General features: G+C 40.8%; 1 protein-coding gene across 3 annotated transcripts; it reads left to right on the forward strand.

Annotated features, from left to right (window-relative positions):
• Window positions 1-930: 930 nt before the first annotated feature.
• On the forward strand, window positions 931-24,345 carry mafgb (v-maf avian musculoaponeurotic fibrosarcoma oncogene homolog Gb). 3 transcript variants are annotated; one of them, XM_082537400.1, is made up of 3 exons: window positions 931-1,158; window positions 16,230-16,295; window positions 18,700-24,345. In XM_082537400.1, the coding sequence occupies exons 2-3, from the start codon at window positions 16,260-16,262 to the stop codon at window positions 19,177-19,179; spliced, it is 516 nt and encodes a 171-aa protein (XP_082393526.1). In that variant the 5' UTR covers window positions 931-1,158; window positions 16,230-16,259; the 3' UTR covers window positions 19,180-24,345. The 3 variants fall into 3 exon arrangements, with proteins under 3 accessions (XP_082393526.1, XP_082393527.1, XP_082393525.1); XM_082537401.1 differs by lacking the exon at window positions 931-1,158 and adding an exon at window positions 1,902-2,062; XM_082537399.1 differs by lacking the exon at window positions 931-1,158 and adding an exon at window positions 15,972-16,097.
• The last annotated feature ends 3,004 nt before the right edge of the window (window positions 24,346-27,349 follow it).

A 27,349-nucleotide genomic window follows, 5' to 3' on the forward strand; every position in this document is an offset into this window, starting at 1 on the left:
TTCAAACTGGGGAAAAAAATAGAGAACCTCTTCTAAAAAGTGGCTGTATTTTGTAATTTTCTCTTTTGTATTTCTCTCTTGCCCAGGGATGTCAAAACCACATACAACACACTTTGATCTTATGTGGACCGGACCAGTGAAACTCAACCTTTCTCTCAGTATACAGAAATTTAACTACAAATTTAATCAATTAGATATCTCAATATAAGAAAATGAAGCAGAATTTAAACGGTATGTCTGAATTCTTACATGATGAAAAAATGCTGCTGTAGTAAATCTGTGACTCTTTGGGCTTAAATTGTACGAAGTAAATGTGTGAAATACAGAAAACTATAATTTAATTACTTTGGGGTAGTATAAAAGGCCACGAGGAGGTCTTTATCGGTAGGAGCAGTGGGTGAAAACGTGTACATAACTTTTTTCAAAGCCATCCAGTGTACAGAATTGAATTCTTTGCCGACCCACTCTGGCCGTGGGACCTTATGTTTGACAATCCTGCACTAGCTTGTAACATTAAGGTATTTCATAATTTTTTTAAGTGGGTAAATATTTCGCATTGAATTCTTTATTTTAATCTCTTTGTTTACCCGTTTTCATACCCTAGTCCCTATTTCAGCTGCATGTTCAACACAAAGGGGTAAAATTCCTAAAAATACACAACATTATTAAAAATAAATGAGTCATAAATGTGGAGGGCACTGTCTTTCACTTGTCGGGTGATAAATTTCCATTGCCTCTCAGAGCATCGCTGCTTTAGTGTTAGATGGTTGTGTCGCCGCTCTTTGTCCTATTGTTGGATCAGAGGTTCAAATGTTAGCTCTAAGTATAGAGATGTGCACAGCTGTCGTGTCACGCTTTCCACCCTGCCTGTTGTTAAAGCACACAGTAGTAGTGTCTCGTGTCTCTTTAAAAGCGGGTTGCGTAGATCCTTCATGAATGAAGCCACGTGATCCAAACATCATTTGACGTCTGGCGCCTCCGACCATAGACTAAAACAAGCGGGGAAGGAGTGGATATATCTGGAGACCTGCGAGAGAAGGCGTGAGCGGAAAAACATTTCTCCAACTGTCTGTCTTCTCCACACCGGGTCGACGAACCGTCGGCGGACGTCAACCTTTCGAAGCTGCGGGTGGGCGAAAGGCGCCGGTTTGACTTCTGGTGAGTCAGCTTTGTCGAAATCAAAACTGAAATGTCTTCAGAAAGTGCTGAATGTAGAGGTGTTTTGCTGAGTGTGCACGGCCGCCGTCGCTGCCGCTCAGTGCGGGCGCACTGCCGCCTGTCCCGGTGTGCGCTGCCGCCGCCGTCGCCGCCGCTGCTGCTGTTGTTTAAAGGGCATTAGTCTGGCAGTGCTGAATCATCATCATCATCATCATCATCATCGAGGTCTTTGGTACATGCGCTACTGAAACGCGGTCGGTCGCTCTAGCTGCCACGCACTACCGACCAACCGGTGATTTCATAATAAGACAGACAAAGGGGGCAGGATGAGTGTGGCTGTCAGGCTGAAAAAGAAGTGTCGGAATTAGATGACCGCGCGGAGACGCGGCGGTGCCCGGGGATTCCCTTGTTTTGTGCCTGTTAAATTTCTAAATGTATAGTGTTTACTTAAAGCACCGAAACCCCCCTCGGTAACGGCACATAACCTCAGCTTTTTCTCTGGCTGTGCCTCGCATTTGGAGCGGCGGCAGCGGCGCTCACACAGACCGGACATATCCAGCTGCTGGTTCAGATGTGATATGACCGTTAGTCAGCTGTTTGTTAGCTATGTTGGGATTTAGGGCTCTCATATATGAGCGTCTCGTTTGCTCTCTGGTTGTTTAGCTGTAGGTGGAAATATAAAAATATGTAAAAAAAAATTCTTTCTGTTTTTTTTTTTTTTAAAACAAGGCAAAACACGGCTGGCTGTCATGCTGGAGCGTCGATAGCTGTCAGACGCCCAGCGGCTAGCTACAGAGAGCGAGAGAGTATTGTGGCCGAACTGCCCGAGTGACTGTTTTGACATTTGCTTTGTGTCAGCCGCTTCACACAGACAGCCGCTCGCTTCGCGTATCACTCAGCAACAGTGAGTATTTTTTGGCGTTTTAAGGACTTGTACTACCGGGTTTACTCTCATAGAGTCTACTCGGTTTTCCGGCCGCGGTGCTGCTGCTGCTGGTTCACCGGCTTGAGCTCGCGGCAGAGATGCTGATTCATCACAACGTTCGTATTTCTCAACGTTTGCGCGAGCAGAGCGGAGGCACGAGGGAGCCATGGCAACATGGCACCGGCGGCAGGCGGGCGGGCGGACAAAGGTCTGGCATAGAGGGAAGGAAGGAGGTCTGTTCACGGCGGTGAAATTAGACCTGGTCACGGAGTCGGGGTCAAGGATAGGTGTTTTTAAAATGGTCCTAAATGTGTACATTTTTGTAGTATTCAGCAAACACTAGTTAATTTATGTGCACTGGAGCACGATGTTTGTTATCTAGTGGCTTAACCCCATGATGTTTGAATCCCCCAAGCCTTTGTTTAGGGTTTTTTTCTGATTGCCTAGACTTCGGATGTTTTAAAGCCAAAGTAATTTTAATTAAAATCACATTCTGATAAATTAGGCCACGATACTGACGGCCAGAAGCCATGTGAAGTCAGTGACATTCACCGTTTACGAGCGAAGAGGGGCGAAATAACGGTTAGCGACGTGAAATGGGCGGGTCTACCGTCGAACTTTTCTCAACTTCAACGGTATTTAACGAAGAAGCCACCAATGAGAGCGGAACATGCGGCTGATTGACATTAGAGAGTTACCTAGGTAACCGGAGCTTGGGTCCACTGCATACCAGGGTCAGATACAAAACGAGCGAATGGAGGCGGCTTCAGACCTTATAGAGTTAACCCCTCAACCTTTAGTTCACTTTTTAATAAAATAAATAAATACAGTCTGATTTTGCCAGATTAAAAACAAGAACCTCCTGTGTAAATATCATTAAAAATACAGACACAAATGAAGGCTGAGGGGAAGGACTGATTCCCATGGCGGTTAATGAACCCACACTGAGACGTGTGCTAAAAAAGGAAGCTATAATGCTGTGCAACAGAATTTCCTCTGATTGATCTCTTGCGGATGGGCCATTATCTTCTGCCTATGAGTGCTGCAACTCTTAAACACTGAAGAGTAATAGGGAAGCTCTGTGGGCACAAGAAAAACAGAAACTTCACCCCCCTAATGACTCCATATCAGCAGCTTTAGTTGGAGTCAGCACTCTGCAGAGTGTATCAAAAGTATGTAGTAAGCAAGTTGGCAAGTACTGTAATAGAGGGTCATAATGATGAAACAGTTGTATCAGTATTGGAGAGAAGAGCACCACCACCAACCCTCCCTCTTCACTGTCTTTCTTTCTCTCACACACACACACACACACACACACACACACACACACACACACACACACACACAGATTTTTCCCATTTCCTTTTCTCATTGCATGTACGCACGCACACACACAACCTAGGGGCTAAGCTTTTTATACTTGGTATCAGTATTTAATCAGTGCTTGAAGTGCATTTCTCTGTCAAGTACTTTCCCATCCTTCCCTGGTGTTCGCGGTAATTGAACGCTGACCAATGCTTATGTGTGCAACTTTGCTGATGGTGGCAGAGCGGCGAGGCGCGCAGAGCAAAAGGGGGGGATGAAGGAAGAGGGAGGAAGAATGAGAGATGGGATTTGTGGAGAGATTGAGAACAAGGACCTTTTTGTCTTCAAGGCATTCCCCTGAAAATGCTGAGGCGAAGCAAATGCGCTCTCGCTTGACAGATGGCGTTTTCACTTGTTACTTACCACAGCTAGTTTCTTTGCCTTGTCGTGCGTGTGTGTGAGTGTGTGTATATACATGTGAGAGGTTGCAAAGAAAGCAGGAGATATAAAACACCTACAAGAAGCTAAGATCTTCCTGCTGTAGGGCTGTGTGTGTGTCTGTGCGTATGCCAAGCACCAAGGTTAAAAGCTGTGTGTGAGTTCCTGCCTGCACTGTTGAGGCGTAGAAAGGAGATGTAACAAAGGGAAGTGATTTTACTATCAGTTGGCCATTACAACATTTGGTGCATGGTGGTTGATTGCGTTCTATCTCTTCTTGTCTGTCTTGAAGCCTCGACGAGGAAGGAAGTATATGTGTGTTCATATACACTGTTTGATGCCCTACGTGTATGGTGGTCAAGGTGTTGAAGCATCATGCAGAGCAGTGATAGTCATAGTAAACAAAGGGCCTCACATGGAACATCTGAATGAAAATATCACGCACACATATTGCTGATGAATGTTAAAATCCATTAATTTGGGTAGATATAACAGATTGCCTGAATGTTTTAAATAATCCCAAAACAAGCCTGAGACAACTAGTTCACAACCCCCATGCTTTTATTTTGAAAGCCCAGTCACTACTAAGGTCATTCTGCAGTCCAGTTCAGAACAAGATCTAATGCAGCTGGGGACAGTAGCTCTTGTTCTACTCTGGAGATCCGCTGTTAGCTTGAGGGTCACTCATACTGAACCTGCAGCAGGTGGAGAACGGGTGCTGCTGTGCTCTAACTCACAGAGGCTGCAGAGCAGAACGAGGAGCACCAGCAGCAGTTGAAGTCAGGGTTCCCGTGTGCCTCCTTTCACGCAGTGTTTATTGATTTTTGGGTGGTTGTTTAGTTTTCTTTTAAGGTTGTAGGGAATCGAATTGAGGTGGCCGTTAGGCTCTGCTCATGTGTGATGTAGAGCCTCCTTTGGCTGTGTTTATAAGGAAGGATGATTTACTGAGCTACAACAGGAGTTGGGTATATTCAAGATGGTCAGCACAATCTATAGACAGAGGTTAAAGTGGAATTTGGCAGATGAAAAAGACTGCTTGAATTGCCCAGCACTATCAGCAACACATCGTATGTGGATCCAGTGAAAAAAATTCTAGAGAGACTCTGTGTATTTTCATATATATATTTATATATGTCCTTTAAATTTCCTTTCTGAGCATTTCTTAGCTTCGAAAAATAATCCCTCATCTTCACTGCCTGTCCTTTTTTTTTTTTTTTTTTTTTTTTCCATCTGTGAGAGTGATGTTATCAAACTTTTGTGGAACTGATATTTTTTCCTAACTGATCAAATGTTCTGAGGCTGTTGCCAACAGCATGCCTCGGTTTTGTTACTAATGCTTAGAACACATATTTTATTTATTGGCTTAGAACTGTAAATCTAGTTTTTCCCTCTAAAATACATCAGCACCTATTAATTTGGTCTTAAACTGAATGTGGACACATTGATGTCAGTACCAAAAGGTTATTTTAGATCCATACCCAGTAACTGTGAACAAAGTCTGAGGACATGATGTTTAATGATGTTTTTGTTCTAAAGTAAAGAATTTTATCTTAAGGTTTTTTTTCATGATTTTTGTATCCATTCTTGCTCTGAGATTGCATTGAAAAAAGAGACTGCACAAAGGCAGCGTTTATTGCAGGGCTACAGCTCTGGATTGCATTAGATTGCACAGGTGTTTCTGATATTGTGTCCACCTCCTCTGTATGTGTGTCTGCGAGGAAGAACGCGGTGTTTGTGAACATAATTTCTAAGTAGTGTTTGCATGTTTATGGTCTTGTTTACTACTGGGAACCATTTCAGAAGTCTTGTTTTGCTTGCAGATTTCTAAAAGAGTGAGAGGGAAGTAAAATGCGATAAGTAAACACGGGAATAAAAGATTGAATTGCAGTGAGAGAGAGGAAGAGAGAAAAGGAAGCAGTGGGGCAGATCAATAGTTGAGTGTTTTTTCTCCACAGTAATGATGAAATATGGTGTAAGCAGATCTGGTGCATAATCATTGCTGTGCTCCACTGTTTTTTTTTTTTTTTTTCTTCAGTTTTCTTTTTTGCTTCGATGTGAGTGCGCAGCTTGTCCTTGTGTTATTCTGTCTCCGAGTCTGTGTGTGTGCGTTTAATGTACCCGCCCTCCACAAGTGCTTCGACTGCTTATTTCATAACCTCCCTGAGAACCAGAAAGTGTATGAAAATGAGACAAATCTCATTTCAGCATGTCAAAGGGATTTTTTTATTTTATTTTTTTTAATGGAAAAAAGTTGAAGTTCAGTTTAAGTTGTTGATCTAGATTTCGGTCCTGAATCGATTGTGTCGTGCATTTCAGTGATCGGTGAAGTGATATTGTAGTCTTTGAGTAAAGTTATCAAGTTTTTCCTTTGTGGGCCTTTGGGCTTATTTTGGAGCTTTTAGAGATGCCGCCAGTTAAAAAAAATAACACTCACACATTCATTCCATACCTCACCAGTGATGCAGCCATGAGATATTGTGATTGGCTTGTAGCGGCGAAGATGCAAGGCCCTGGTAACAGAAGTATCCGCACCAGCGGTTGTCTACCAGTTGCATCATCTCTATGCCAACTTGCCGCATTTTTTAACTGCAGTGTGACGATCCCAGGATTGTGGTATGAATTTCTGAAGCTTTAAAACACACACAAACAGAGTGGATCAATGCCAAGGAGCAAAGAGAGGGAACAGAGATACGTGTGCGTTGAATGTGGCACCGGCTTTGCTATCACCTGTGGCATTAAATTATTTCCAAGCAACAATGGTCCTCCGGTGTCTCGACTGAGTTTTCATTTCCCCTCCTCATATTGAAGGCTGGCTTGCAAAGTAAACATCAGACCTATTCTCAAACAAAACAAGTGCATGTTTTAGATCTAATCACCTTCAGAGTGAGCAAATGTAGCTGATGAGGAATTAGCGTTTAGGGCCTGCTGAAGCTATGGAACCTTTGTTTCATTGTATTTTCTGCATCTTTTTTTCGTCTTATAGTCATGAAAAAAAGAAAAAAAAAAAAAAAAAAAAAATACATATATATATATATATATATATATATATATATATATATTTTGTTATTAATTCCTTCTCAATCTGTTTGACCTTTTTGTAGAAGCAGCTGACTGCACCTAATGATTATTTTCACCACCAAGTAATGTTACTGCAGTAATCTGTAATTTCTTGTCTGAGCTGTGGTAATGATTTTTCCACAGTCCAAGGTGACATCTTCAAATGCTTTGTTTGTTAGACAGTCCATAACAGATATTAAAGTTAGTTCCACTAATTGCCCTTTTGGAAATGGGCTTTTTGTCTGTGACTGTCAGATAAATACAAAATAAAAGAGTAGAAAAATCTACTTAAAACTCACTGTTTAGAGTAATCTGAAGTCTGAGCTTTTGGCTCACAGGCTCAAAGAGGCTGTTACTCAGTGCCTGTACAAATATTTTGTATTTATAATGTCATATATACACAAAGAAAAAGTATAATGGGTCCAGTTTTAGCCTGGGAAAAGCTGGAAGATCAGGCTTTTTAAATCAGGAAGTTGTTTCAGCACTATTCACTTCACAATTCTTGGCATTTAATCGTGTTTCTTTAAAGTAGTAGAATTGTTTATGGTTTTTACAAGTGAAGTTTTGTTAGTCATGTGTTGTTTTAAACTGCTGCGTTTAGCAGGAGGATAAATATCAGATTGAAGGGAAGCAGGCAGCACTGCTTCGGTAAAATGTCCACATACTCTGCCCCTCTGTGCGCATTTAAATATATCGTAATACCCATCATACCATCTTAAAGGAAAACCTTAAAATAGTCACGGAGAATGTCGCAGTGCAAAAGAGACCACTGCCCCCGAGTGCACCTCTGTAAACCACAAACATGTCTCCTCCTCCCTGTGGTAAAGGTTTTCTGATGATACTTTCCCATTAATGTGACTGATAATGATGAATGCCTCCCCACAGAGTCGCGCCGTGCTTACTTTGCTCTTGGACTCGAACTTTCTCTTTGTCTCGAGTTTGTATTGCTGACCTGGGATGCACGGCGTCTGGGTGAAATAAACTTATAGTGTCGTTTAACTTATCCCTGTCTCCCTCGCAGCTCTGTTTGTATGCGCACACACACACACACACACACACACACACACACACACACACACACAGAAATGACTTAACCTGCGCTACATGCTTTCTCTCTTCAAAAAAAAAAACACTTATGAAAAAAAGGTGCCAGAGCTCAATTGCCTGACAGTGCAGTTTTTTTTTTGCTTGTGTTGGGAAATTTGTCATCACACTCCGACTTACTACCTGGAATGGGAAAAACGTGTCGACGCCAGGACTTTTTCTCGCCTTTAATAACGCACTTGTCTCACAAACACAGACACACACGCACACGCACGCTGCCCCTTTTTAACTCTCAGTAAACTGTGAAAGTGATTCCATATATGTTTATGAGGGGCTAGAACATCAATGTCAAAGTGATTTTAATTACTAATAATGACTTAATTTGTATAACACTTTTTAATACACACAGTGCTTTAAAAAGAGAAATGCGTAAAAAGTGTGCATATGCCAACAAACAGTACATACAAACACACATTCACTGGCAGGGTCCACATCCTCAATTAGATTTGAAAACATGTTTTGTAAGAGAATTGCAGGTTCAATAAGAATAGTTGTTTAGGCTGTGTTTTGAAGAGGACCTCAGTGGAAACTCAAGCTCCCAGGTGAGGCAGATCCACGTGTGCTAAGGAGGGGTATGTGAGATGAGAAAGTGGATGAGGGTGGGGCACGAACTACTCCTGGCATTCAGAAAATGATCTTGAATTCAAGAATGGTTACATACAGGCAATGGTGTGAACCACAGCAGAAAAGTAAGGGCAAAATTTAAACTAACCTATGGAAATTAGTTGTGTTAACAACTCTGCCTCCAGCACCAGCTTAAAAAAACCAGAGAGCTGAAGGAAACGTACATTTTTTTTGAACGCCAGCAGTTGTGACGTTACTTTCGATGTACGGTGTCATACGCTCATGTCACAATGCTTCTTTTTTTTTTTTTTTTTTTTTTCAAAAGTTGGAGTAACTACAATTTTTTTCTGACTCTGGTGGGCTGAGTTGAACCATTTTGCAGACCAGTTATGGCCCCCAGGCCACATGTTTGACACCCTTGGTCTAGACTCCTCTTCTCCATGACTTTTCCTGTGTTTTCTCCATCTCCTCATTCTGTCTGTGTTATCATGCTTATTTCACGCTCTGCATAACCTCCAGTTAATAGCTTCCTTTCCTAAAACACACACGCGCACACACACTCTCAAACACACATAGCCCATACTAGTGACTTCTCTCCTTGTCACTCCTCAGCTCCTCAGACCCAAGGTCCTGTATCGCTGCTCCTCCCTTTTCTCTACACACAGGTTGCCATTATCTCTGATCTGATTCCTAATTCTCAATCAGACTCCACACAGAGCTCATCGTTAATTATTTACCGACTCCCTCACCATCTTCGGCCCACACGGGATCAATGAGAGCTACTCGCTCTGTTTTTTAACAAACCCAAGGTGGACTGCTGCCAGGAGCTGAGTTTTGTAGCTGTCTGAGGTTTCAATTCACTCTCCCTACGTTTTGCTTCCTTTATGTCTTTCTGTCATGTCCTCTCTACGACCTACTGTGCGCGTCTACTGCTTCACTCAGCTGCCATCCTTTGTGTTTCCCCCCCGCTATTGCTTAGAGAAATGCCTGAAGGAGAAGACACAGTTAAAGCAGTTGTTATTGTCGGATTATTCAATAAACGCAGCAATGCCACTGCATCACAAATGACTTGTGACTCTTACAATCTATTCTTGATCATTGGCTATATATGCTCACTTGTTTATGTGCGCAAACACCCACTTGTCGCAGCCCCCGGGTCATTTTTGGAGCGCCTAATCTGGCCATTTATTTTCCACTGTGTGTGTCTGCAGCAGGCCACCGGCTCTTAAATAGCAAGTCTCTTTCTAAGAAATTCCTCTCTGTGTGGCAGTAGAGGCCGGGGCAAAAGGTTCTCGCAAACAAGATTAATTAGAGCTCTGTCTGAAGCCAGCCGCACAAAGAGAGTTCATCATCCTGTTTGTCTGCGAGAGAAAGCAGTCTATGTCTCATCATGCTGTGTCCTTTGTTCTTTTTAATCTATCTTTATTAGCCCCATGATCACATCCTGCTGCACTATTACCCTGGTTTTCATCCTGGGTGCAAGACAGAATGATAAAAAATAAAAGTCAATGGCAAAACTAAAATTAGGAAGCTTGATTACCAGCAAGTAAGAAGATCTTACGTGTAATGTCATGGCATAAAAGAAAATCATTGCAAATGCATTGAGGTGATTTAAAGGTGACTACTGGGAGGCTGACCTCCTCAGGCAGGTTGTTCCAGTGCAGAGGGGTCCTGATGCCAAAAGCACAGTCACCTTTAAGCAGTGATTATATTCTGCTGCAGCGTGGGCAGCTGGAGACACTACGGTTGACTTGTAACTCATTTCATAGTTCTTTGAAGCCAACTACACATGCATAGTTGGTGCAATGTCAAGTCAAATCTCTGCAGACGAGTCTGCATAGTCATGCAAATCGGACAGACATGTGGAAGTACACTAAAAACCTTATCCTGACAAAATACACATCGCCTGGACCCTAATAGCCTAATGAATGTGAAAATTGTAAAACGCCTGTTCATGTGGTTAAGCGACCCTAGCCCCCTTGAAAAGGTAGGCCTGAGACAGCGCATGACTATCTCAATAAAAATCTCTTTAACTTACTAACAAATACTTTGACACTATGAAACTGTTTCCGCAATGAATCCACAAAATGCATAAAATTATTAAAAAATTATGAAGCTCTGCAAGACTGATGTCGGAAATGTGTGTCGAAGGAGAGCAAAAACGTGCCTCTTCCCAGTAGATCATGCAGTCATGAGTAAAGCCAGGAAAGTTGGACCCAGTAATCTAATAGTTCACATCGAATGTGAAGTGAAGTTTTGCCTAGCATCACGGCAGCAACCTGGTTGAGCTTTGGTCATACGCGGATCGTTCTCTAAATGTTATAACTGTGCGCTGTCACCAGGGGGCGCTGTCAAAAACGACCTGCCTGTAAGTTATTCTCGTTCTTTATTGTGATGTTGTTGGTTATTCAGCTTAGCTCCTTCTATTTAACAGAGAGAAGTTAAAAGAAACAAAGAACTTCTCTGTAGTGAAGTGAAACTGAGTGTTAAAAACAACAGTATTTTCTATGCTTCTATCTTTGTTTTGAACTCTGCTGCCACTTCCTTTTCTGTTCAAGTAAACTTTTCAACCAGTCCACAGTCTACTTTTGCATAGCATCATTGCCGTCAGATGTGCTGTTGAATACGTAGGTTGCTTGCATGCTTATAATACTTCACTATGCATAGCCAATGGAAACACAGTGTTATGAATACAGTCAACTGGAAAAATGATAAATATTTGCCTCTAGCAGGCAACCGGATAAGGAGGAATCAAGGCTCATACAGGGATCAACGTGTCTCTTATGCAGATTGGGGAACAAAAGAAAAAGGCCTGAATGAAGGAGGATATGTCAGGTTACTTTTCTCCCAATCAAGAATGTTTAATTTCATTTTGCTGTAATCAATAAAAAGGGTAGTATAAAATTATTCTTGAACCCACAAGGACATCCAGAGGGCGGTTAACTTCTATCATCGCCACTTTTGTTGTGGAAATTTTTTTGTTGAGAAAGACGGTCAGCCGACAGATAGTTGTCGCTGAAATGTTTGCCCGGGGAGTTGCAATATGAGCCTTGGGGAAAATAAATGCTTGAATTTATTTTTTATTTTTTCCCCAAGTCTGAGTGTGGATGTATTGGTTTTATTATTAATAGCTCTTATTTGCAAGACTATCCCCCTGTCCCTTCTGTGGGATTTGATTTGTCAACAGGAAGAGATGTGAAGTCTTTTCTTTATTTTGTGTGTTAAAGAAGGTTGAGGGGAGAGGGAGGTGGTCAGCAGTGGTTTCATTGCATTGGATCAGCTTCAGAACTTTTCTAATTGGAGGTTTTAGTTGTGGTCGTTGCTGAGTTCAGGGTTTTTGGGGGGGGCTTTATCCCCCTACTCGTCCTCCTCCTCTCTCTCCCCCACTCTCTGTACTCCACAGCTAAGCTCTTACAAATGTGTTGAGGATGCATTTTCACCGAAATGCTTTCCCACCCCCCCTTCCTCCTCTGTCCTTCTCCTCCTCCTGCTCCTCCCTATTCGCTTGCTTCTCTTTTTCTTCTCTTCTTTCTCCCTTGTCATTTGCACCCCCCCTCGTCTCCTCACACCCTGTCCTCTCTCCATACTCAGCATTTTTCTCGGCTGTGGGTGTGATGTCTCTGTGTAACGCTAATCAGCTCTGGAGACGTCAGCATTCTTTCAGTCCTCCTTCACCACCAGCGCCCCTCTCCTCTTCCTCCTCCTCTTCTTTTCTGTCTTCACCTTGCTATCTTTTTTCTCCCTCCTGACTTTCTCATCTTTTTTTTTTTTTTGCCTTCCAACCATATTCTACTCATCTTCACCACTTCTCAGCTCTTCTGCCATCCCTGTCCTCACATCCCGTCCTCCGTGTTTGTGTGTGTTGTCTCTCTGCTGTAACCGTAAGCAGCTCTGCTCTTGAGTCGTCAGCGTTCTTTCAGTTGCTCCATAAAAATACAGCCTGCCACAGCAAAAAAAAAAAAAAAAAAGCTCTGTTGTAGCAACAGTGGCTGTGGCATTGACCACACCGCAGCGATCACCTAACAAGCATGATGGGAAGGACACCTCTGGCCCTTTGTGTTTGTGTGTCCACCCAAGATGAATGGCGATGCCTTTGCTCAGCAGATGATCCTCAACCTGGGTGACTTACAGATGCCCCAAAAAGACACCGTTTGTTGCAGTTTTATCCTCTGGTCTTAGTCAGTTTTTTGAAATTTGTTGTTGTTGTCTAACCATGATGGATTAGGACATACAGGTTTTTGTTTTGTGTTGCTTCTGTAAAGGTGACACAAGGTAACGCAGACTCTGATTTACCTGTTTGCAGATAAATTATGCTTATGTATGCAGTCACCCTCAAAGAGCCAATTAATTAATGCTGAGCGCTGCACCCAAAATTTTTATCACTGTTTTTTTCTAGTGGTTTTGCAGTTTTACACACTTTTTTTTCCAGGTGTAAACAGAATGTTAAAACAAACAAACAAACAAAAAAAAAACATTAAAAAAAGTAAAGTGATGAAGTTCTGGGGGTTTATACTGTGTCTTTTGACACTGCTTGTAATTCCTCAGTGTTTGGTTACGGTTTATAAATCTGATTACATTCGGTGGTGTTGTGATAGAGCAGAATGATTCAAGAATAGACCTGGCACCTTTTTGGAAATTAATTGGCATTTATAAAGTGGAAAACTGATTTATAAATGTCTATGAGCCACAAATTTATAGCCAACACAGGATCACCACTTAACCTAACTGCTTTGAATTGTGGGAGGATGCCAGTACACTCCACACAGAAACACTCCAGCTGCCCTAAAGATTCAAACAAGGAACCTTCTTACTGTGACTTGATGGTGCTAACCACTGCACCACCATGCCAACCTTTTATGTTGCGTATATAAACATCTAAAGTGCCTTTTAAAGTGCTTTTAATTACGACGTTAAATGTGGTATCAAACCTCTGCAGTATGCGAGTACGACATTGTTTAAAACACTTGTGTACTCGCAGTCAACCATTTTGCATGTGTGTTTTATTGTGCCCCGCTGGCATAGCAGCAGGGTAGTGTGTGTGTGTGTGTGTGTGTGTGTGTGTGTGTGTGTGTGTGTTTGGCAGCATGCTTTTTGTTTCTATGTAGATGGAGGATGGGGGGGTTTGGGCACAAGGGAAATAAACCAGTGCCTGTCAGGGAAACAGCCCCCTTTATGCCCCCTCTGTTTGCATCAACCCAACCCCCAGCAGCTAACCTCAGTCTTCATGTCTTTGATTCATCTTTTGTGCGAGCGTGCACCTCAGCTGTGGGAGGCTGCATCCTAAAAAAACAGAAGAGTGCAGCGGCACATTCAGCTCTCAAGAAGAAGCTCTTTAATAAAAGATTGTGTTTAACTGACTGATCGTAACTCATTAAGAAGAACCTTAAGTGCTGAAGTCAAATGCTTTAAATGAAGCTGTGCCATTTCTCCATCGGATTAAGCCTCGCATGTTATTGCGCGTTTTTTGTTGTTGTTGTTTTTCACTCTTCACCACTTCCTTGAGTTTTAAACTGTTTTTTTGTTTTTTTTTTAACTTGCTGTGCATTTGACATGTTTTTTTGTGTGTGTGTGCATGCATAATTATTTGTATGTTTTTCTTTGATCTGCAGCTATTTATATCTGTAGGATTTGTGGCAGTGCATGCACAAACACTGAAGCCCCCTCACAAACAGACAGGCAGGCAGTGATGCGTTGTGAGGGAGGCTCACTAACACATTTGGTGTCTTTTGATAGAAAAAATGGAAAGAGTCGTGTTGCCCGGTATCATTTAAATGTCATCACACCTAAGAAAGGTGTGATAACGCCTTCGTAGAAATTAGTCCAGTGAGAAAAGTTTCCACCTGACCCCCTCAGAATAGCTTTATTATAATGAAATGATGCAAACCACCATACTGTGAAACTGTTACGTTTGAGTTACAGGCCCTCAGAGTGCATAGGGGTGGATCTAAAGCTGTTTTGTTTTCCAGCATATTTGAGCCCTCATAACTAAGAGTACATGAAATAACCACATAAGACAGGACTGAAAAACACATTTAAGCGTTGTTGAAAACTGCAACCAAATCCATTTTATAACCACTCCAAATGATTCTAGTCTAAATGAAAACATTTTTTTCTATAACTTTAAGCATCAATAGCAGGGGATATATCATAGACCCTGGATCTTTGATCTGTTTTCTGATAATTCACTGGAGAAAACTTCTTCAAAAAGTACATCTTAGGGTAAACTTTCAACTTATAACACCATATGATGGGATAGGTGGCTGGTCAAAATATGAAAGGTCTCCTTTGTTACAAGGCTAATCTTTTATCTTGGATTCTTTCTGAGTCATCCAGGGTACCAGTTCTTGTTTCTGTTATTCTACGTTGTCTTCTTCTTTCGGCTGCTCTCCTACATCATAGACCTAAAATTCCAACTTCTACAACAACGACTTCTGAGGTAAATGAAAGGCAGCATTCATCTGTGATATATCCCGTGACAATAATGCTCAACGTTAATAAAGAAACCTTTCTGGATTGTGACACTTTAAGGTTTGTTTGATTTTTTTTTTTTTGTGTGTGTGTGTGTGTGTGTGATTTGGGGGCTTTAAGACTGATGTAAATTTTTACATCGTCCATTGCTTTGTAAGGTCCCCTTGTGAGGCTTTAATCTGAGAATTATTGCCATTGCTGTCTCTGTTTTTAAAATGGATATGATGACTTCGGGCTTGATTTGACTCTGAATCTGAGGGATGCTGCATGCTCATTGGCTAATGACTCGTGATTGACAACCATATCTTGTATTGTCCTCCCCTTAAAGGGAAGAAGGGAAGAACAAAAAGTCAAGAGAGGAGAGCAGAAATTTGTGTTGCAGGAGAGAAGGGAGGGAGTGAGATCCGGAATCTGCTGCGTCGTCATGACTGGTCTCATGATGATCGCTCAGCACCAGCTACAATAGCCGCCCTTTATGAACACACACAAACACACAGGTCACCAAACAAAGATTCTCATTGAGAGCTTGCGGAGATGCTCATCATGGAGCCGTGCGCTCTAAGGGCTGATCTCATCCTTTGCGTTTCCACGCTCGGTCTTTGTTGACTTCTGATTCACACATTTGTATCTCCATTCTTTTTTGTCTCGTTTCCACTTTGGTGCAAAGGCATCAATGATTTCATTTTTATCCCCAGTAGGTGTAGGTCTATATCTGTTTTCTGCTCATCTTTGGTACGGAGAATGTGTGTGTGCTTGCGTGTGTGTGTGTGTGTGTGTGTGTGTGTGTTTGTGTGGACGTTCTAACAGTTGGTTTTCCCCTGGAGTCCTTCCCACAGTTTTTACCACTTCCTCTTCACTCACACTCATTTCATTCCTATTGGCAGAAAGCCAGCCAATAAGAGCGCAACAACACAAAGGTAGTGGGCAATGTCAGTGTAACCACAAGGAAACAGGAAGTCAGGAAAATTCTAAGAAAAGTTTCTGTCACTTTCACTCATACAATCTCACCCCGATACAACAGTGGAACATGCTCCCACAACATAGTAGATATAGATTTACCATGTCTCCACTCCTCTTGGTAGGTATTGGTTTGCAATTTTTTTTTAATTGACTGTTAGAAGAGAGGGTGTCCTTAAACACAGTTTATTTTAATGTTTTTTTTCTGTGATGTTTCTCTGCTTATGTTTTGTGCTCTCCTGCATCTCCACAGGTTCATTCAGAAGAGCAAGGCTCTTGTGGCATGACGACGACTAACAAAGGAAATAAAGCCTTGAAGGTAAGCAGGTGCATGTTTCAATTTTATTTTAGTTATACAGGGTAAGCTGTTGGGTAAGTTAAAAACCCTACAATATTCTAGAGAAATGAAACAATCAGATGGTCCACTAACAGCAGGAACTTTGGGAAGAGAAAACTTTTAACGGGAGACCTCTAGCAGAACCAGGCCCAGAAAGGAGTAGACATCTGCCCTTAAAGGTCGGAGAATGAGCGGAAAGAGAAGAGAAAAAAGAAAAGGACACAGAGCCCATAACAACATACGGGAAAAACACAAAGTAGTAGATTAAAGATAATGATATGCAGCAGTGGCATATAAATGCATGGCAGTGGGAAGAAGTGCTCAGGTCACGGGAAGTCCCCAGCAGCCTGAACCTATGACGGCATAACTAAGGGATGCTGATACACCAGTAAATACTCATTTCATATTTATTCACAATGCCATTTATATTGTAAGGGAAAAACCCCAAGATATTAGAGAGACAATCCCATATGAGGTGGTGATGGCAGAGAGGAAGAACGACTTTTAACAGGAAGTTGACTGTGGCAGAACAAAGCTCAAGGAGGGGCCGTTATCTGCTGAGATTGGGTGAGGGGAAGCAGAGAAAAAAGGAAAGCATCAAAATCAATACCCCTATGCCTAATGGACAATTTTGTCTTCTTATGCTTCTCCTTTAGTGATTACCTACCCCAAACTCAGTACAGTTTGAGGTCAAAGATCAAATGAGAAAAGAAAACTTTCTCAGAGGACCGCAGAATTTAAAAAATGCCCATCTGAAGCCAAAATGATGCTAGAAGGAAGGCACACCTCTGGGCTTTTTGAAATGCCTCTGGGCAGTCATTTTAAAGGATTATGTAAATGAACTTGAATTTAAATAAGCAGATGGGAAGGTGAGGAGGGAAAAGAAGAGACAAAAAGAGAGCGCAGAGATATCACAGACAAGGAGAACAAAACACAAACTACAGAGTAGAGAAGAAAAACATCATTCACATGTTGTAGCGGGATAAACACACGAGGCATGAAAAACATGCTCAATGCTGGGAAGTCCCCCCAGCAGCCTGACTCTCACGGCATAACTAAGGGATGGTTCAGGATCACCTGATCCAGTCCTGGGATCTGGGAGCTGGTTACATGGGAGAGGGACCTCCTATACTACTTCTAAAAACTCTTCTTTGAATTTATCCAAAATAAAATGACTAAAACCATTAAACACAACCTGTGACAAAATAATTAAACATCTAAATGTAATTGAATAAGGAGCTTGAAAAGAAACACACACGTGTGGTATTCATATCTGGTGGGGACATCGAATTGACATAATGCTTTCCCTAGCCTCTAACCCTAACCATCAAAAATGAGTCCCTAACCCTTACTAATCCTTACTAGCTCTCACTAAAAAACATTTTGAGTCTCAAAAATGCCTTCAAACTTATGGGGACCAGGATTCTGGTCCCCATAAGGGCTGCTGGTATAGTGAACTTCTCATTTTTGGTCCCCACAAAGATAGGAATACATAGTCTCTCTCACACACACACACGAAGTTCTCTGCTGCTTGTCCAGGACGTGGTGCAGAGGGTGATCTGGGTCCATTTATGTCTGTTGCCATTCACCACAGTCATCTGCTGACCTTTGCATCAGCTGATGGAGGAATCCAAACTGTGATGATTAAATCAAAGTTTAACTCTGAATTCATGCAGTAATGAAGGGGTTTTTGTTTTTTTGTTTATTAAATCTTTCCAGTGCTACATGTACTCATTTGTGTTTTTGTACTAGAAATATTTTCCCGTTTTAAAGCATGACAAAGTCTACATTTGCAGGCTTGAGGGTTTGGTGGTGGAGGGAATGACTTCGCCTCTTAACTGAGGCCTGAGTCATCATATGTGGTAACCCTAACCCAGTAGTTTGGAGAAAGCAAAACAGTGCATGGTAGGATGATTATTTTCTTTGTTCCCTGATTGTCAACACTTAGGATAACAATTTAATAAAAAACTCCAAGGGCCAGAGTTTGTTGGGGTTAAGCTTGGGTTCTTCAGGATTTAGAAATCGGTAAACCACAAACCACTGTTTGAAATGTGGATGGTTAAATCATGTCACAGATTTAACACGTGAATTATTTTCAATATGTTGTTAACCAAGCCACCTTTAATGGTAATTAAGTTTAGAGAAAGGTCATGGTTTGGCTTAAAGCACAACAGCTGCCACTTCTTCTAAATCTCGGTTTTCTGGGTTGGCAGGGTGACACGTGGCCACTGGAGAGTCTGATACAGGTCTGAATGTTCAGGCCACATAAACATTTCCTGGCAGTAACAGATAATATGAGGTCTTAAAGGTGTCAGGCGGGGCTTTTTACAGTCAACTCATTGCTGCTTTCTCTCTCTCACTTCTCTCTTTTTCCTGTGTCCTGCAGGTGAAGCGTGAGCCGGGCGAGAATGGCACCAGCCTCACAGACGAGGAGCTGGTGACCATGTCGGTGCGGGAGCTGAACCAGCACCTCCGAGGGCTCACCAAAGAAGAGATCCTGCAACTGAAACAGCGGCGGCGCACCCTGAAGAATCGTGGCTACGCCGCCAGCTGCCGGGTGAAGCGTGTCACCCAGAAGGAGGAGTTGGAGAAGCAGAAGGCTCAGCTGCAGCAGGAGGTGGACAAACTGGCCAATGAGAATGCTTCGATGCGCGTTGAGCTGGACGCTCTGAGGTCTAAGTACGAGGCGTTACAGACCTTCGCCAGGACTGTGGCACGAAGCCCCACTGTCGGGGTCGGGGTCAGGGCTGGAGGGGGAGGGGGAGGGGTGGCGTCATCGGTCATCGGTCCGCTCATCCCAGGGAAGGTGGCGACGGCGACGAGCGTGATTACAATAGTGAAGTCAAAAACAGACGCACGGTCTTGAGGGAAGGGAAGGGAGATGAAGGTGCATCAGGATGGAGCTTAGCTGCATCTGAGTCAATCTTCCCCTCTGCCGGACTCCTCCTCCATCTGCACTGACAGACAAACAGCCGGGCGGCCTCGCTTGCATCGTCACGGCACGCTCCTGTCACGTTATCACTTCTGATCAGTGCAGATGAAGGAAAGGATGGAAGCGGAGGAGAACTCTTGTACCAATGCAGGACAAATACACAGGGTTCCTATGGGCACTGAAGACCCGGAAATCCCAAATAATATGAAAACTGTCTTATTCCTGATCAAGAAAATAATCTGACATTTGTAAATACTCAAAATGAGAAAATTCCAACAGTTTTTATTTGGTTTTCGGTGCTCAGTGCTGGTGAATCTCTTTTTAAGTACATAATAACCATGTCACGAATTTGCACACAGATTTGAAGAGGTGCCTGATCGAAATAAAATGTATAAAATTGAAATTTGGTACATCATCAAACAATCCTAAACACACATGAGAATCAGAGCATTTATTCTTGATTAGTTCTATGGAAATCATTGAATTTAATGTGACCTGCTGATTTGAGTGGCTGCAGAGAGGCCCCATCTTGTTCCACCTAGCCAAGAACTTTTTTCAGAAAAGTACTATAGAAGATATATATATTATACAATGGTGGTAACTGTATTTCTACTGTTTTGTACTGTGTTGTCATTCACATGAGGTCCAAGGTGTATTCTCTGTGTGTGAATTGTTATATATCAGGAATTCTGTGAAATTCTGTGGCGCGTGTTCGTTTTGGTATTGCTATATTTGGGTAGCTGTATTTTTACTTTGTTTTTCTTATGGTCTTTTTACTTTCAAGTCACACTCTCGCGTTCTCTTACCTACTCTTTTCTCTGTCCTTCGATTTTTCAACTCCAACTGGCTTCCATTATTACATGCAGTACTTCCTGAATTTTATGAAAGGAGGAGGGGAAAAGGAGGCAATTAATATTTACCAAAACATATTATAGGAAAAGGAGATGACGTTATTTAATTCGCTGACCTTATTTTAGTGTGGGAATTTTCAGGGAAATGGTCATATGAAGATAAAAGCCTCTTTGAGTTTTGCTTCAAAGTTGATTATTCAAGACATTTGGAAGGGCAAGTGCCTTTTCCTCCTAGTGATATGCATAGAGAAGAAGTCAAAAGGATAACTGATGAACAAATAATATGATAACTTGTGGAAGGATGGTGGAGATTCAGTGTAGATGTGTTGCGTATGCTTGTGCTTTATAGCATAAACTGACCAATCAGGAGTCAGCTAGTGACAGCATTGAACTCTTCCCGTACACTGTTATTTAAGCTGTGTAATAGCACGTAAGGACGATGATGATTATTAACAGTTATGTACCTTGGCAAGTCATTTGTTTAAAGTGGACCTATTCTGCTCGTTTGCATCTCTATATTTTTATTCTTGGACTCTAGAGAAGCTTTGCATAAGTCTCAGTGCAAAATGATCCCTATTTATTCAACACTAGTCCTTGATGCAGCCCTTCAGGTCATTTCTGTGTCTGACATGAGCTGCTTTAGCTCTTCACCCTTTTAAGGCAACCTTCTGGTAAGCAGAAGGATTGACAATGAGTTGAGAACATTCAAAACATGGTTTCATAGAGTGGCTTTGCATGATTCAGAGTTGAAATAATGCTTGTTTATCTGATACTGGTCCTTTATGCAGCCCTTCAGTTCAGTTATAGCTCCATTCCCTTTTCATTTAGGCTGTATTCTGATTGGCTGCTAATCCTAAATAGAAGATCTTTGTCTGTACTCACAGTCCAAACTATGTCCCTGAAATTACCAGGGGAATCTGCTCTCACTGACATCATACTGGGCCAGAAGTAGAAAAACAGTCTAAAGCTGAGCCTTCCCGTCTGTGCGTTTCACTCACAGGTTGTTTTTTTTTCTATTTGTTATTTGTCCATGATAATGTATACATATGTAGAAAGAAAGGAAAAGCACAATAGGTCCTCTTTAAGTGAAAAGAAAAAGGGAGATTAGCAACAACAAAAAAAAGAGCCTGAATTTTATTCTTGCTTTTTTTTTTTTCTTTTCTTTTTTTGGTCTTGTTTTGGGTTTTTTTTGCATAAAATACATTTGTCTGTTATAAACAAAGTCTGCTGTAGGTTACAACACCTGCAGGAAAACCTTTGCCTCATATCAGAGCAATTTGGGTTGCACTTTTCTTTTCTTGTTTTTACCCGCAAAACTTACAACTGCAAACTGCAACTGTGATTTCTGACAGTGCAGTCAGCGGGCATGGGTGACAAACATTTCTCTGAATTTCACATATTTCACGCGGGCTTTACCATAAAAAGTAGTCTTACGTGGTGTTCTATACTTAAAGAATCTTTGTCTATGTATGGTGGAGTCTGGATTTTTATAAAGACAATTATCTTTGCATCGTTTGTAATGACATGTATAAAAAAACAAAACAAAAAAAAGGTATAACAAAATCTGTTTGATATACAGTATCTCTCTATTTTGCAATTGTACCAAAAGTGGCTTAACTACTGAATAGCTTTGTTTTTTCTCTAGCTACTAGGCACGTGTGTGTAGCCGTGAACTAGTGTGTGGTGTGCTGTGTAGGTATGTGACGAGGTAATATAACGTTCCCTATTTCATGGATATGACTTTGATACGTGTTTGATTTCAGGCTGAAGCGGGTGATGACACAGTGAGTAACTGCACTCTTTCTCAAATCGTAGTCTTTGTCCTCCCCGGCCCTCATCGTTCAGCTCCAGCCCTGCAGACGTGTTAGATCATTTGCTAAACTGCACTTTGGCAGAGTTCACGTTTGTGACGTATTTCTGAGCAGGCCTCCATGTCTTTATTTTTGGTCTGTGCAGCCTGTTGCAGATAAAGTGACCAACGAGATGAGGAAGTTTTATGGTTAACCTCACACACTGCGTTGTGTTGTGTATTCAGGTCATCAGGCAAAGTAGCAAATATGTGAAACTCTGCTGAAGGCCTTTGTGGCTACATCACACCCACTCCTTCAATAACTTATTTTTATAGTGTGTGATTAAAAAAAATGTTGTTTTTGTTTTTTTTGCTTCTGTATTTTACACGGTTATGTGTATTTAACATCGTTCCAGTTGTATTTGTTTTTTGTTTGTTTTTTTAACTGTTCTTGAAGTGTCAGGGAAGTGAAATAACAATTGTTATATGGTGTTTTATGAAGTGAAAAAAAAACTATTCTGCTATTTAATGGTTTGTCTGTCAAAGAGTGAGGTTTACCTTTGAGTACAATTGCCTCAAATATTTTTTAACCTGATTTTAAAGCTGAAAGAGAAGCAATTTACACAGATGAAAACATACATGCAGCCTTTTACCTGAACCGCTACTTCTCCACTGTGAAGAAAAATGGGTTAGCTCGCCTACTGCTGTGCAGTTACTATGATAAGTAAGGAGTGTCTTCATCTGTACAGAAATAGAAGTCAAACTGGTGAACAGTGAAAAAGGCGCAGGAGGATAAATGGGTTTGTGATTGAAAATATTTTTTCTCCGTAGTCTTTGAACGGATAAACGTTCACACGTTCAGTCAGGCGTGAAACCAGAGAGCTTCAGATGTCAAATGAAAATCACTTATCACACCTAATGGTATTGAGCAACAAGCAAATTTCAGTATCTCATACAGTGTATTAACGTGTTTTCTCCATATTAAAGAAAACGCCCTGTTTTGTACGTCCTGAATGCCGTTATCTGAGTTTTAAAAATGTATTCTGTCCCTCTCCATCAGTCTGCTGCTTCCTGCCTGTCTCACTGATGTTTTTCACTGGCCAGCTGTGCGTGCATGCGTGTGTGTGTTTCTGTCTAGCTATCTTTGTGAGGACCGAAATCTGCATTCTACTATACTTGTGAGAACCAACAGTCACTTGTGAGGACACACACCAAATTTGAAGGCCTTTTTGAGGCTCAAAATGTGGTTTTAGTGTCAGGGTTACAACTAGGTTATGGTTAGGTGTAGAGAAAGTTTGGGGCTGCTGGATCATCCAGACTCTCCTTTAAAGTTCCTGTTAAGCTTTTCTGCTCCTCTTCTCCTTCCTCCGACGGTCATCTTTGGCGTTGTACTGTAGTCGAGCCCTTCTGACTAATTGATCCATGTATTAAGCTATTGTGGAGATATTCAGCTTTTGAGCTAACAGAAAGAGTGGTATCTATTAAAATATCAGCTAAAAACATGATATTAAAATCAAAAAGGTAGACAGGTCCCACTAACCCTTCAACATTATGCACTCCACACTGTATATAAATGCCACTTGTTTTGCACATATTCAACTCTGTATATTTTATATATTTTATTATTATTATTATTTTATTTTATTTTTTTACTATTTAATTTGTAAAAATGTGTATACACACACACACACACACGTAGGAAAATATTTAGTATACACATCCAGAAATGCATACACTATTATATATTGTACATATATTTATTAGTTTCAGGTTGGCCATTCTTGTATTTTGCTCGTTTGTGTTGTTGTGTTTGCACATCTCTGTTGCTTGTGGGGCTCGCACACAAGAATTTCACTCGCATGTGCTGTGCCAGTGTGCCTGCACATGTGATGTGACAATAAAAAGTGATTTGATTTGATTTGGAGTGGATTTAGCCTCCACAGAACACTGAGTCTTTTAGTTTTTGTGCTTTATTTTGTGCTGTTAAATCAATTGTGAGGTCATTCACTTTTTAGTATTTATCAATATCCACACAATTTTCTGTTAGTTTTATAAGTAACACTTTATTTACACACTCTATAATATACATGCAGTCTCAGTGGAAGGGGAACCTGTCTAAACTATCCGATATCAATATAATATTTTTTTATATAATTATTTTAATATTTTGACTAAAAAAATAATTATAAACCTTATTTCTTACACTAATAGAACCTTGTTGTTTTTTTTTGTTTGGTTTTTTTGTTTGGTTTTTTTAGGGTTAGGCATTTATTTTTAATGGTTAGGGTAAGGGGCTAAGGAGACCATTATGTCAATGAAGGTCCTCACTAAGATAGCTGAATGGGCTTGTGTGTGTGTTTGTGTGAGACATCATATAAAACAAGAGGAAACTCAACTTGTGTTGAGACTGTAAGTTATGTCAAATTGTACAATTACGTGTGCTGCTTCTCTGTGTTTTTATGCTCCTCTGGTTTCTAAAAAGAAAAACGAAAAAAAGAGAGAAGCATTCTGTGTAAACATTAATGTGTCAACATGTGGCTGCTGTTAAATAGACACATCTAATTATGCAAACTGGCAAAATCCAAACTCCTGCCTCACAGGAGCACTGACGCTATCGTAGTCGTTTGTCAAGTTGTCTGTTTTCCTGACTGTACAGTGTGATGTGACGAGGTTAAAGAGCTAATGTGCGGTGTTTAGCTTCTTCTTCTTCTTCTTCTTCTTTTTTTTAAATATACCTGATAAATTAAAATGTCAGCTTGCCTCTGTTTAAATCTGGCATATGTGGTGTGGCTTACCCACTTTCACTTAGCAGTTAACTGTGAAAACACAATGTCTTCAAATTTATTTATTTAGGATTTTTTTTTTTTTTTTTTTTTACAGGGATGCACCATTTTTATTGGCAGATATTGGCTTCAACTCCCATCAGTTTATTCAGCAAATAAGACGGCATTCAAAAACTGCAGCAACTGATGTTTGTTTGTTGTGCTCCATCAGTTTGGTGTCCATTTCTAGCTCAGAATGGGTCTCTCACATCCAGTCAGGTGCATGTGTCTGGACGACACTTAGAATACAATATTTTGTTTTCTGAAACTAATGATGGCTTCCTTCGCTTAGATTGACACGTCTGTTGACCCTCATATTTAGATTTCAAGAGAACAGCAACCAAATGCAAATGCAACAAAACCACTTCAGACCTCAATGAGGCTTCATTACGAAAGAACTGGCCTCACCTGGCCATAAAACTGTTCCTCGGTCGATAACAGTATTGGCCTGTTATTTTTGGCCATTTGATAAACAAAAGTATACTGTGTGTTTTAGTAACTCAAACCCCCACTTTAGATGAGTAACGGACTTGTAAGCAGTTTATCTCTTATGTCATATGAAAAAGGTTGAAGTCTTTTACATCTGATATTCAGATATTTGTATTTGTAGAGAATCCACGTCAACATTTGTTTTAAATTTTGTGTTGTTAATAAAAATATAAAGGACAGTAACTACAATGAGAGACAAACAAAAAAGAGAGTGAGAGGACTACAGAGTGTAGTAGCGATGCAGTAATACAGTCACTACAAAAAAAACAAAGCAAGATTTAATTAAATTCCACAAAGAACATCCAACTCCTCTCAGGCTTGTAGAACTGCAGCGACTTGTTCCTTTGATAAGTCCATAAAGTCCTCAAACCGCTTCACCTTACCGCAACAGGTTGTTGTTTCGAGTTTGTTAAAATGATTTCATTTGACTGTGCAATTATTTCAGAAGCAAAATGTGTTTCAGAAACCTAATCTTAACCCTAGCTGAGTCACCAGTGAGGTTAAACATTGTTATCTGCTTAAAATTTCACAATTGGTGCATTCTTGTGTTTTTATTTATTTAATTTTTTTAATCCGTTTCTAACCGAGAATGATGCAGCCGTCATGCAAGGCCTCCTGCTGACCTGTAGAGTTCTTATTTTTGTCTTTCACATTTAAACTTCTTGTGGCATTTCCAGTGAGAAACCATGTGCCACATCTCTAAACAAACAAAAGGTTAAACATTACACAAGTTTAATCCAGACTATCACTCAGCAGACACGGTCAGCTGACACCTCAGACCTCCTGTGATTGTCAAGACATGCTGACCTTATTTTCTGCCACCCCTGCAGGGGTCGAACCCTCGTCATAATGAAGCTTTTCATCACAAACCCTAAAACAACCACTCAGACTACATCTATAAATATTTTACAGAGACAGAAAAGGAGTGGTGGAGATGCGTCTGATAAAGCTCTTAACCATTTACCACTCTACTTATTCTCTCCTGCTTTAGTTAACTCAGCAGCCTACCAAGCCCTTCTTCAAAACCCACACTTCTTCCAGAAGATGCAAATCATTAACTCCTTATCTTGCTGCTTGGCCAATCGGTATGCAGGCATCCAGTGATTTTCCTGTGTAGTGAGTCACGCCACTGGACTCTAAAAGCCCTTTCACCCACCGCTGATCCTGATCGATAGGAGTAAATGAACCAAGGATTCCTTTGATCATTTTGTTTGGTGTTTGCATCAATAGTGATGTTTGTTTTTTGCATCCCAGGTTCATACCCAGCCTGCATCAAATGTACAAATAAAAAAAAATCGTACAGAGTTCAGGTATCAGCACATTTAAATTAGTATTTATTTATTTTTTATTGTAGCAGTGTCCCCGTCAAATTTGACTCTTGATGCGAGCATTCAGCCAGGTTCACCATGGGATTTTTTTTTTTTTTTTTTGTGTGTGTTTCTAAATCCAACACATGGAAACGCAGTATAAATAATGGTCCGTTTAAAGCCTTTGAAAAGTAGTGAGTTTGTGTGAATATGGTGTAACCTAATCAGAAAAGCCCTTGTAATAGGAAATTCTGTGTTTTGTAATATTTCTGTAAGGGATGTAATAAATTATTCGATGGCAGTACTTTCTATGGGAAACTACTTAAAATGTGACAGTCTTTGTTAGTATTTATCTTCCAATTTAAATTATTGTCTTTTTTTTCTCTGTCGCTCCTTTTTTTTTTTTTTTTTTGGCAATTTGTAGATAGTGACGATGACAAGGTATGGGTAATCACGAAATTAACTGTTTCATCATCGGTCCGATGCATTGTTTAATTTATTGATGTATATAGTGTACGTTTGTTGATAAACAGCTTACTTTATTTTGTATATGACCAATAAACATGTTTTAAAATGGAACTGTCTACGTGTTAGTCATTCATGAATCTTTAGTATTATTAGCATTTTTAAGCAAATATAGTGCATTTATTATATAAAAACAGTGCGTACAATGTCATCAATTATGTTGAATATTGTTGCATTATTCTGTTGCAATAACTGCATTGATTAGTGAAGACAGTTATGTACAGGGTTTAATGAGATCAAGCAAGCTTCCTAGGCAAAGCCTTTTGTAGTACTGAAAAAATACAGTATAATCAATTAAATTAAAGTTTATACAAAAAATAG

Source organism: Aulonocara stuartgranti, assembly GCF_965226115.1.
Source record: "Aulonocara stuartgranti genome assembly, chromosome: 6".
Lineage (NCBI taxonomy): Eukaryota > Metazoa > Chordata > Actinopteri > Cichliformes > Cichlidae > Aulonocara > Aulonocara stuartgranti.